General features: G+C 38.7%; 1 protein-coding gene across 1 annotated transcript in view; it reads left to right on the top strand.

The window, feature by feature from the left end:
- Positions 1-12,986, top strand: part of GABRG3 (gamma-aminobutyric acid type A receptor subunit gamma3) — a gene marked incomplete at both ends in the record, with an annotated part of 302,814 nt that overhangs the window by 249,250 nt on the left and 40,578 nt on the right. The window contains one exon of the mRNA XM_082278418.1: positions 3,592-3,729. Within this exon, the coding sequence (XP_082134544.1) occupies positions 3,592-3,729 (138 nt within the window). The remainder of the gene's footprint in view (positions 1-3,591; positions 3,730-12,986) is intronic.

Here is a 12,986-nt window from a genome sequence, read left to right as displayed (position 1 = left end):
AGTATGAACATGAGGGCTTTACATGGATACTTTCTCCTGAGCTCTTAAAGAAATAATCAAATTTGTTCTTGATCTGATTTTACAAAAATGTGTCGTACCATCTTACTAAAAGCCAAATGATCAGGGTGGTCTCTAAAAGTTGTTGATATGGTATATAAAAGCTGTAGCACTGCCTATAAAACAACCTTTGGGCCAGAAAGTAGGAGAATTTAATCAAGTAAATTGATGGGAGGGAAAATGAAGTTGTTGACACAGACTTTGGCTGAGAAGATCCTGAGTTGCAGGTTGCCAGAACTCAGATGGCTGTAAGACAGAGCACACACTTGGTTGTCTTCTTCCCATGCCGTTACCCTTGCTATCTTGCTGGCACCTGCTGGATAGCCTCCAGGACCTCCTGGAGGCTTGCCCCACTGCAGTATGAATATTTTTACATAACCTAAAGCAACTTGGCAGGGTAAATGCATTTTACAGAAATTTGTTCAGTGTGAATGGCTTGAAGACACAAGGCCAAAAATTTAAGGTAATTTAATGTCATTTGTCATGCTGGGAAAGTGAAAGGAAGCTGAACAACGGAGGTTGCATTTTCTTGTGGAAGTACTGAAATCTCCAGTTCTGTTATTTTCTAAAATTAAATATTTAAAGGGCTAGAAACAATTAGGCTGTGTACAATAAATACTGAATATCACCAAAAGAAGAACCATCACGAACAGTCTATTCTGTAAGTTAAATGAATCCTAGGAGTGATATACTGTCCAAAGGGATGTGTAACTCCTCTATAAAAGTTATTATTCTTTTAAATAATTAAAAAGTGAAGACAGTCACCTGGCACAAGAGCAGAACATAACAGCACTTACTTAAAACAGGTTGAAACAACCCCCACTGACTCTCTAGTACTTCTCTCTTTTTGATGTAAGCAACCAAATCATTGTAAGAGCAGACATCAGTGACTGTGGACTAAGGAACTATTGAAATGTCATGATGGTCTCCTGAGGTAGTTGCTTATGATTTAATGATTATGAATAATACTGAAAGCAGGTACTTTGAAACTGAATCTGACCTTTCTTAGTCAAAAATACAGGAATAGTCTTGAAGGGTGAGAGTCTCATGAACTTGTTCCTGACTATATGTTGTTCTTGTCAGGATAAACAGCTATGCCTTGGTTAATATGATAGCAAGCTTTCAAGTATACTGACAGTGAAATGATTTTTTTTTTTTTTTTTTTTTTTTTGTGGGGTGGTCATGGGATGAAAAGAAAGTAAAAAAAAATCAGAAAGAAATTGAATTCAAGACTAACTGGCATAACCTTTTCAGTGAAATTTGGAGAAAATATGTAAAAAGTTCATTTTGTATTACTTTAAAATAATGTATTAAAAAACAAAATCTTTGCTACATATTTGAAACACTTTCACCTGCAATGATTATAGTGCAATTTATCTGAGAAAAGGGACTCCATCTACTTCCTGCAACAAAACCTGCAAATTAACGCTTGGGGCCACACGTCCTGCAGAGGGAAGTGGTGCAGCAGAAAGGGTTTCCTTTCTCCACATCAGAAGGCAAATCAGGAGATAGGATTAGGGCCCAGACCATATGACAGCCCCTGTATGGTACTGATACTGTGTGTGGGGAAGGGGTGGCCCTGCCACCACCACTCGGCATGAGGGCTGGGCAGCCACAGCGCGGCAAGGGGGCCGGTACTTCTTCCTTCCCGAACTGCAGGGAGAATATCAGTCTCCACGGATGAAGCAAATGTGAGAAGGCTCCTGAGGAAAAATGTATGGCTTTCCATTAGAGAGAGACATTATTCAGTCAGAAATGGAATCATTCAGGTTGGAAAAGACCTCTGAGAACATCCAGCCATTAACCTAGCTCTTCAGGTCCACTCCTAAACCATGTTTCCAAGTGCCAGATCTACATATCTTCACAACTACTAAATACCTTCAGGGATGGTGATTCAACCATTGCCCTGGGCAGCCTATTCCAGTGCTTGAAAATCTTTTTCATGAATATATTTTCCCTAATATTGAATCTAACACCACCACTGCCCTTCCCGGTGGAACTTGAGGCCATTTCCTCATCTTGTTGTTTGTTACTTGGAAGAGGAAGAAATGTGATCAGAGGGCTCAGTCAAATAGGAGCCAGACTCGAGAAGATTTCAGATAGTTCAGTGCTATGGCTTGGAGGCTCTGCAAAGCTTGACTTCTTTCACTGTATCACTACATCCTCTGACATAATCTGCCAGCCAAAAAAATTAACCTTTAGGTCAATCTCACAGACTTGCACAGCAGAACTGGCAGTGAAATCTATTTGGCAGCAAGAGTTCTCACAGAGAGCAGTGTTTGTTACTCAGTTGGGTCCTTCACAGGTTATTTCTTTATTTACATTGATGGGAAATATACAAATGTGGCATTTTGAATTAACACATAGTTATTTTTTAGTCATTTTTTTAGATTAGAACTAAGGGACTTGTGTGTACTTTTCTTGCTGTGTTAGTGAGAGGGATAAATGAGGCCATGCACACCTTACAGCAGTACCCCGGCAGGGTGGAGTCTTAAACAAGATTAAAAAGACACTCATAGGAGGAAAACATCAAGGAAATAGCACCATGACCAGAGAGGTTATTTTGCAATGCAAATATAAAAATGTATCAGTTTTCGATGGGGAAAAAAAAATTACTGATGAGACAATTATATTAACCATCTATTGTTGTTGTTAGGCTTTAAATTTCCCTTGTAATCTACAGCTGCAGTATTAATTAGGTGAATAAAAATTGATTGGATTATGCATTAGAGAACAATCCAATTTTAACTAGCTTGGGTGTGCTGTCGTTTTCTAGATGGTTTGTTTTTATGGGATTGGACTGGTTGAAGATTTGTTGTTGGACATCTATTGGAAAATGCCATTCTCTAACAAAAGGGAAATTAACAATTGGCATAAGGATTAATTATGACCACTGAGTGCTAAACTGATAAAGACTTTCAGAAGCTATTTCAGCAGTAGAGATCAGGTGATGCCTCATTAATTACCCCAGACTTCAGAAAAAATATGGTAGCATAATATTTTAAAATTCCCATACTAATTAAAATTTTGCTTTCTTTTGCACTGTGTTATGTTTCTTTCAGAAGTACAGTAGTACACCCCACATTAGAACTATTGCAACTTTTAAAACAATGTGTCTTTTTCAATTGTTCATATCTTACACTGAGAGACTCAGATTTTTTTTGCATTTTACTGGTTTGCACAGCTTCTTCAGAGCTTATGTAAAGCAGTATACTACTGTGTCTGGACCTCCAATTAGTACAGTCAATTGCACCTCTGAAGAGATCTCCTTCTGATAGAACCAATCATATTTTTTCCATTGTTAAAAATCAATGATTGTGAAAAATCATAGGTCTGCCAGTATTATGACTATATTTTTGTGTGCCGTAAAACTCTAACTGAATTATACCACTTAACTCACTGACAAAGCATCAGAATAGAAATTTAGGTGTTCTCAAACAGCACTGAAACAGTGAACAGATAATATTTTGCAGAACCTTTTCTTATGAAATGCAAAATATTCATATGTGTATATATATATATATTAATTTCTAGATGGCTATCCTAAAGAGGAAATGATTTACAGATGGAGGAAAAACTCAGTGGAGGCTGCTGACCAGAAATCTTGGAGACTCTATCAGTTTGACTTTATGGGTCTCAGAAATACTTCAGAAATTGTGAAAACCTCTGCAGGTAAGAATGATACAAATGGTAGTGCTTTTTCTGGAAATCAAATTATTTAAAAATATTTATCCCTGTTTTGCTTTCATTCAAGTGTAAATTTATTTTAACATGTTCCAATGTTCATATTAGAACCTGTAAAATTCAGACCTCAAAAATATTGAATTTATCTTGATTTCTGATAATCTCTACTCTTCTGGTGACTTCACAAACTTAGGAATAAATCTTTACTTGAAATAGCTGTTTGCTATAGACTTGAAGTTACTGTATGATTCTCATTCCTCATTTATTAGGCCAGTCCTGCAGCGAATCTCTCTTCACCATAAATTAAAGGGAAAGATTTTGAGCAAAATGGTAGGTTAGTGAAATTAGACACTTTAGTACTTTAGTACTTAATCATTCAGCCAATGGTTTACTATTTTTCTTAATATTTCAAAGGCACTCTCTTTCTCAGCTGATAAATGCCTTTGCTAGTGACCTTACCAATTAATTACAATTAAAATCTAATGATGCCTATTCTATTTCTTCAGAAATCTTGCTGTTTCTTATAATAACACAGTAATATAGAGGGAAAAAAAAGATGTTTAAAGAGAATACATTATTTGAACTGAATAAATTGTGGTCACACCACGTCTAAACTTTCTACATGACTGTAGTAAGCTCCATGATTACCATTTCGTAAGTCTTCTCACAGCTGCTGAGGATATCTGCTAGAAGCAACCTTCTGCTTTGCAGGTGGTGAATTTTTTGAAAAAATCTGATTTTTTATTTTTTTGTTTTAAGGTAAGCAAAGCTAAGCAATTCTTTTGAAAACACTGTGAATAACATTAATGATAAAAAAGTTAAAAATCTGTTACACTACTGCTGTTCAGTCCTGGCCCACTCACTAACATCAGCAATGAATTCTTAGAACTGGACAGCAGTTTTTGTAATGAAGAGTCACTAAAGCTTTAGTGAAAATTTTAAGCTGGCGGTTTAGCAGAACAAAATGTTGCAACCAGAACACATGTGAAAGTTCTCTTTTGTTATGGATACAAAGCCTTTTAATTTGCAAGTTTCTTGGGAATGCAAATTTCCCATAAATTGAATGAGGTACAAAATACCAAATCATTAAAGTATCTATGTATGTGGTTTAACCCCAGCTGGCAGCTTAACCACGTGCAGCTGCTCGGTCACTTTCCCTGGTGGGATGGGGGAGAGAATTGGAAGTCTAAAAGTGAGGAAACTCATGGGTTGAGATGAAGATAGTTTAATAGGGAAAGCAAAAGCTGTGCACTCAGGCAAAGCAAAATAAGGAATTAATTCACTGCTTCCCATGGGCAGGCAGGTGTTCAGCCTTCTCCAGGAAAGCAGGGAGGTTAGATGATCTTCGAGGTCCCCTTCCAATCCAAACCATTCTATGATTCCCTGAAAAAGAATTACCAGGTCATTATTAATATAACGACAGTGTCTTGATAAACCAATCAAACTCTTCTTCTGCCAGGACAAAAATATATTTATAGAGGTCTTATTTAAATAAGTGAATGGATAATGTGGAGCAAAGAAAAACCTATTTCCTATGTTCTTTTTAGTATGTGCCCAGTTCTTATTAAGATGAATGAGTTGGCACAATATTTTTTGTATAATTGCTATTGTTTTTGCTGTTCACCCATGTTTGTGAGTGCACAATCCAACAGCAGTGTTGAACTCAAGTTACTGGAACCACGTGATATTTCTATTCTGCTAAAGGCACCACAGTGACAGAAAGCTGTTGACAAACTGGAGCTTATGCAAATACTGAAAAAAACCCCAAACCCCAAAAAACCCTGTCAGGAGATTGTGGAAGCTAACTTAGAGGAAGCAATGTAAAACGTGTGTGTCAGATTGTCATCTGATCAAGATGTCATCTGGTGTTATTAGGTTAGAAAAATGGGTTGTGCATTTCACCGGATAGCTAAGAAGAGTGTAAACAAATATATGAAAGATGTGAAAAATAAACCCCTGTGTTTGCATGTGGACCTGAGTTTGCAGAAAATAGACTATATTTTGTTACTGTATAGTTTAAGGTAATTTCAAAGGCCAGATTTACTGAATGTCAACAATATTTACTGCCAACATCAAACCCAGGGCCAAGACTTGAGAAGAAACAGGTACATTGGAAAACCTTGAGTATGCCCCATGATACAGCCTAAGGAGTCCCAAAATAGAGGGAAAGGGGCAGGACACAGTGCACCAGGGACAGTGCAATATGTTTCTGACAAAATTGGAGGTAATGCTGTGACTACCTGCTGTATCTAAATATATGTGAACAAATAGGATAAAGAGGCATCTCTACTCTGGTACATGCCTATTTACTGAAGCAAAGCGCTAGCCAAGAAGTTTGAGAATTTGGGAACCCACAAAGCTGCTGTTTCCTACTGTTTGGACAATCTGTGATAAAGAGAGGTGGCAGCTGCTCCTTACAGGTGTTACATCTCCTTTACAGCCATGCCACAGAGGGCTGCAGGTGGTCAAAAAAGAGATGCCAGGTTCTGTCATGGAAAATCTGTGGCAATTTTACACTAGAGCTGCCTGGAGAGGGAGACTGCCCTGAGGCTGCCCCTAGGACACTATGTGTGTAGGACACACCTTGAATTCATGCTGCTCCCCAGAGAGAGCAGTTCCCACACTATGCCCTGGTCTGTCTGGGGCCCCTCTGAACCATGTGGAAGCCCATAATGGCCCCAGCAGCCTCCACCCCTCTGCAGACTCAGGACAGAAAGGAAGAGCAGCATTGTTCAGAGTGCTGCACAGGGCATCATTCAGGCTAATAAGGTGGAATTAGGGAAAGGGAAGCAGGCTGGATACCAACAGCAGCTTTCTGACAAAAAGGTACTAAACTTCACCTCTTCCTCCCAAGGGAAATTATGGGAACTACTGTTGCAGAGAGCATTTAGAAGCAGACTATGCATAGTATAAGAAAATCTACTGCAGGGACCAATCCTGCACTAACAAGAGATGGATTCAAAACCCTAACTTCCTTTTTGCTTCTGACTTACACTGTTCTGCTTGTTTATGACACTATTACTTCTCACTAAATTACATCTATATAATGTGAGAGCTGCTGCAGTGCTACATTCCTATGTCCAGCTTGGGGATCTCTTTTTAGCTTGTCTTAAGCCATGTTCTGGGTATAATGAAGGGAGGTCGCACTGACCACATGGCAACTTGTTGCTGTTCTTCTTCATTTGCATTAAATCCTTTCTTGGTAGTCATTTTCATGACAGAGTTATTAGATTTAAGACTCGGCAGTGTTCTGCTTTTGGATTTTTTTTCGGTCTTTCCAAACCTTTTTCAGATATTTAAATAACCTTTATGTTAATCCATGATAATTTCAGAGGTACATGAGCAAGAAGCCAGCTGTCACAGAGTGTATTTCAGAAATCTAAGCAAGATGAGAAATGTCATCTTTTGCACTGAACCAGCAGTGGCTTAAATTATTGACACAGTGGTGTACTTTGCTCTTTTTTTACAATAGTCTGGCAGCCAGATAAAGTCTTCATTGCCACCTGTAAGAAGTGTATGGCTTTCTCCTGAGATTTTTTTTTAAATTTCATGCTAAGATACAAACACTGAAAAAAAACCCCAAGAAAACAAAAAAAACCTGTTCCGGTTTGACCAAATTTAGAAATATATCATGTGAGAGAAGGCAGGTCACAATCATCCCTCCCCCACCAGGTTTGGGAAAAAATAAGCTTTCCTCGAAGGAAAGTGAAAGAGATAAAAACTATTTATTGAACAAACACACAGGAAAAAAATAATAATGCAAATAATAAAACCTCTTGCTCTGCTGAGAGAAACCTGGGAAAATTTCAGAGTCCTTCGGTAGATCTCTCTATCTCCCAGCCCATCTCCAGGGCCAAGGCCTCAGTGGGAATTCCTCCCATGTATCCTGATGTTGAAACAGTCCAGCAGAGAGAAAAGGAAAAAAAACAAAGTCCCGGAAAACAAAAGTTCAACTCTCCAAAGGAAAAGGAGCTGAGGGATAAAAAACTGCCAAAAGCTGGCTGGAAAGAAAAGCCAGCCGGGTGCTTCCCTCCCTTCTCACCCTCCTGCCACAGCTGAAAAAAAGGTCGCTATCTCTGTGTGACCTTCAACAAGCTGCAAACTGCTCTGAAAAAGTTTTGCTCAGTTTTTCCTTCCCCCTCTCAGGCTCAGTTTAAAGGCATAGAAAGGCACAAAAATTAATTTCTGGGCATAGGGCAGCAATATGGGATACACATCATAAAGTCACCCAAGACAAAAACCAAAACCAAAACCAAAACCAAAACCAAAACCAAAACCAAAACCAAAACAAAAAAAAACTGCAACAAAACAAAACAAAAAACTTACTGCAAATGGTGATTGCATGCAATAAACAGCAGAAATCACTGTGGTGGTGGTATGGTCATGATCCTTTACCTGAAACGCTGAGAAGTTTCTCACTGTCAGGTGGTACCACATTAATTCACTAGTACTGAAAAATTCCCCTGTTGCCCAGTGGCAAGATACTCAGATACTATAGCAAGAGCACTTCTCTTGCTACAATGTCAAATAAGGCTGACAAAGCTAATTAAAGTAGAGGGAACACCAAGCCACCTGTGAAAAGAAAGGACAAACTGCATGTACAGAAAAAATGCGCAGATGTTAAAACTGCAAGTCAGCCAATGGAAAGGTGACCAGGACAACAGGAGAGAGAAGAATGCCATCTTTAAAAGCACTCTGTGTGTTTGTAGTAAACTTCAGGTTTCTGAGTCCTAAGACTCAGAAATGAGACATTCCAAATACACTTGAGGGGAGTGGCAGGGTGGGGCACAAGACGGGAACAAAAACAAAGACAAGAAAAACCTACAACAGAATCCTGAAGAACTCCACAATTAAAGCTCATGCAGTGAGTTGTACTGTTGCTTGCACTTTTCTGCTGACATCTCCCTCAGAAAGTCCATTCATTCTTTTTAAACCCCTTCTTTTCTCACACTGTTAGATAAATACAAAGACATTGTAGCTACTGAATCTTATTTTTATATACTTAAAAACTTCTTTGCATCATACAAGTATTGTTTGTGTTCTTCCTCTGACACTGATTGTGGCATAATCAAATCTCTCCTGATGGGAGAGAGTTTTTAAAGTCCTTGCCATGAGTTCCAGAGACAAACAGGGACTCTCAGCCTTTGCTGCTTCTAGATAGTTCTTTATTAAGTCTTATCAGACAAAAAGAGTCGCTAGCATGATCCAGACATAGCACAGAGCAGAGAATGCAGGAGAAACTGAATTATCAAGATTTACATAGCCTTTTAAAGGTAAATCAACCAATGGTTACTAAAAACGTACATTATTTTTACTTTTCTACCAATTATTTAGTAACACAGCCAGGAACTGTGGAATTCTTTGTCCAATCATCCCAAACTACTTTTACTGCAGAATATGGAGCAGTAGAAGAAGGAGGTTTGGAGAACAACAACAATCCTCCATTTTGATGTTTTTTGCTTTTATCTATTTACTACATTAGCAAACCCAAAACCTCTAAATTTTTCACCCTGTGACAATCTTACACAGTATTCTATCACCTAATTTACACTAGTTTAGTTTCTAGTTCTTTTCTAATAGTAGGCAGTTTTTTCCACGGACAGAGGTCAAAAGCTGTGTTGTTCAGGGGGGTGAAACCCCTCAAAACAGGTGGAGAAATATTCTCAGCACTCTGGGTTCCTACATTCCTCAGATCCTTTTAGCCTGAGAGATTTTTGCAGTTCAAAGGGCCTTTGCATAAATAAGTTCCATATAATTCATCAGAAATAGAAAATACCAATAAAAGTACCCTATTTAAAAAAATTAATAGCTGATTATTATATAATAACATATATATTTTCTAATTCTATTATTATAAAAATATAATGATAATTATATATAGTGCAAATTATATATATAGAACCAGACAGAAAGCACCATTTCATACATTCTGAATTATTCCAAGCATCAATACTCAAACCCAATAAATAGCCATAACAACTGCCATAAGAAGGTACAACTTTGTTCACATACCATGGATCAGTGATGATTAGTGGAGTCTGCCTATCATAAAACTTCTAAATCGTGCTTTATGTTTTGAAATTGCTGTTTCATAAAGTACTTCAGCTTAAAAGATGCTCTCAGCTGCATCACAGGGCTGCAAATCAAGGTTGATCTCTGTCACAGACTTAGATAAAGCTCTTTTGGGCCATGCCAATAACAACACCAGTTAAAGCACGTATTCTTTTGCAGCATACTCAGTAAATGATAAGTACAAAACTACTACAGAACAAAACAAAGCAAACTTGTCTTTCAAGAAAATGCAAGGATCTATATACAAATATAGCTACTGGAAGAGGAAGGAAGGAACAGACATATTTTTACAGGGATGCCAAATTTCAGTAGGAGAGCCCCCATCAAGTCAGATGTGTTCTTGCAGCACAGAACACCAACTATATCCTGGGCTCCATCAAAAAGCAGCATGACCAGCATGTTGAGTGCGGTGGTTCTGCCCCTCTACTCCACTCTAGTGAGAAGCCTATACATGGAATTATTGGGTCCTGCACTGGGGCCCTCAGCATAATAAGGACATGGACCTGTTGGAATGAGTCCAGAGGAGGATCATGAAGATGATCAGAGGGATGGAGCTTCACACAAGCTGAGAGGGTTCAGCCTGGAGAAGAGAAGGCTCCAGGGAGACCTTCTAGCAGCCATGCAGTGCTGAAACAGGGATGATAAGAGAGTTGAAGAGGGACTTTTCACAAAGGCCTGTAGTGACAGAACAAGGGGAGATGGCTTCAAACTGAAAGAGAGTAGGTTTAGACTAGATATTAGGAAGAAATTCTGTACTGGACAGGCACTGGAACAGGTTTCCCAGAGAAGCTGTGGATGTCCCATCCCTGGAAGTGGTCAAGGTCAGACTGAATGGGGCTTGGAGCAGTCTGGTCTAGTGGAAGGTGTCCATACCCATGGTACAAGGCATGATACTAGATGATCTTTAAGGTCCCTTCTAACCCAAACTGTTCTGTGACTGATTCTGTGGGTGAATCTGAGACTGACATTAGCTGACGCTCTTTGAAGTAAACACACTCCCAGAGATTTATCCAGAGGAAATGGTGTGCATGACTAGCTCTTCTACTAGGTGAGCAAAGAACAGCTGACTTGAGAAAGCATTTTAAAATGGTCACCTTTGCTTACTATTTACTGTCAAATGCTCCCAGATCACTCAGTTGTAGGCACAGAGAGCCCACAAAAATTACCCACACAAGGTGAGCCAGGTTGACCAGTGCCAGTCCAGGCCTAGGCAGCCATCCAGTCGTCACCCCATAGGTCCACACTGATAGGGCAGGACCACCACCCATCCCAACCATCAGACTGGCAAGGAAAGGCCAGGGTCAGCAGCAGGCAGCTGAACGCCTCAGCTGGAGGAAGAGGTTGCAAGAGGGGTGGCAAAGAAGGATGGTCAGAAGCTTATCAAAGCAACTGGAGCCTGTTGGTGCACTTATGGTCTTGACAATGAGTGGAAAAAAATGCACAAGATGCCATGGTGACTGAATGTGATTGCGCCCATGCATACTTATTTTTAATGATCTGATTCAGTCACAACCTCATGTGCCAGCTAACTCATCTGAAGATATTTATTTAATGAATATCTATAAAACGTATGGGTTTTAAAGTCATTGACATTTTTAATGTCCCACTGAGTCCTGACGACACATCAGAGAGCTATGTCATCTCTGTTCTTCCCAGGACAAATGTGAATTTGAGGATTTTTTTTCCTCAAACGCTAAATTCATTGGGAACAAGAAGACACTACCTCAGCTGACTGTGCTGCACAGACTGTCTTTAACCAGATGGCATCCTGAAGCAGACAGGTGGAGACTCAGAAAAATACAATGCACCGTTTTAAAATAGTCTATTTTCACTTACGTGGCATTGTGTCTCATTGGAGCTTTGCCTCTTTCCCAATGTCACATTGTCCTGGTTCCAGCCAGGACAGGGTTAATTTTTTGCAGTGGCCAGGAGGGATATGGACAGGATATGGGTATTATTCTATACTGCCTTCATTGGGAGTGGAGGGAAAGGGATTCCAATAAGATCCAGAATGTTTATACAGTTTAGGATTACTTTGTGTGTGGCACCAAATATACACCTGGATTTGAGATGACTCTCATTCTTTGGCTGCTTTCAGAGGAACAGAATAGTACTGTCTTATGCCTCGGCAGTCATCTCTGGAATGAGGGAATATCGTAGGACTTACTTTCTGACAGTAAATATCAAATTATCTGAAAACAGAAAATTAGCCTGGTTATAAGAAGATTTAGCAATAATCTTTTTGTGACAGTTTTTATCTCTAATACAGTATTTGGAATAAACCAAATCCCTTTTTAGCAGAGAAATTGACAATATTGACTTTTAAAAGATATTCGTTTACATGTCAAACAGCAATCGATCTGAGTGAATATTTTGAAGATTTTGAATTTTTTCTAAGAGAAACTTAAATTTTTATTTTTAACAGTAATTCATATAATAGTCTGATAACTTTGTCATTAGCTACTCAGATTAGAAATGTAATAAATAAATAAAAAGATCATTACTAATAATACTTCGAGTCTATTAAAGTGTTTTCCTATGTTGCTTGCAAGTTTGACTGACATTTATGGGAATCAAAACTTTTATATTGCCCTGAAAATCCAGTACTTGCCCATCTTGTTACAAAATTGTCTCATAAAGCTCATAGTAAGACATCTTCTGAAGAGAGTGATTTATAACTGCACCAATAGCCTACTGAGGTTAATGGAACTTTCCCTGGTGCTGGCCTGGGATCAGATCCTGAAATGTAGAAGCTTGAAACTGTATATTCAATGTGAGTAATTTTTAGTCACTAGAAACTAGAGAAAGCTCAGCTAATAAGGGTAAGTATAACATGCTCTAAAAACACCTTCTGTCTTCTGTTCACAAATAGTACACCAGATAAGTAGAATAAGAGGAGCAGAGAGAATATTACTCCTCTCCATACTTTGTAAATTCAGCAGAACTGCATATATAACTGGCTTCATTCTTATGCTTTGCTTTGCAGAGACAAACGCTTAGTGTCCTTTGTATAGGTTCTACCATGGCAAATGGTGAAGGATAAGTAATAGGAAGTAATTTTACTTAGTAGTAAAGGCAAAAGTAGAACAAAAAATAGGCAGTGGGACACTTGGAGGCAAGTCTTCACCTGCATTTTTTCTGAAGGGAAAATTTTGGTAGGAAGTGATTTTTCC

This window comes from Coloeus monedula, assembly GCF_965178545.1.
Source record: "Coloeus monedula genome assembly, chromosome: 3".
In the NCBI taxonomy this organism is placed as follows: Eukaryota; Metazoa; Chordata; class Aves; order Passeriformes; family Corvidae; genus Coloeus; species Coloeus monedula.
The sequence above is the reverse complement of the archived record's forward strand: the minus strand, read 5'-3'. Positions and strand labels throughout refer to the sequence as shown.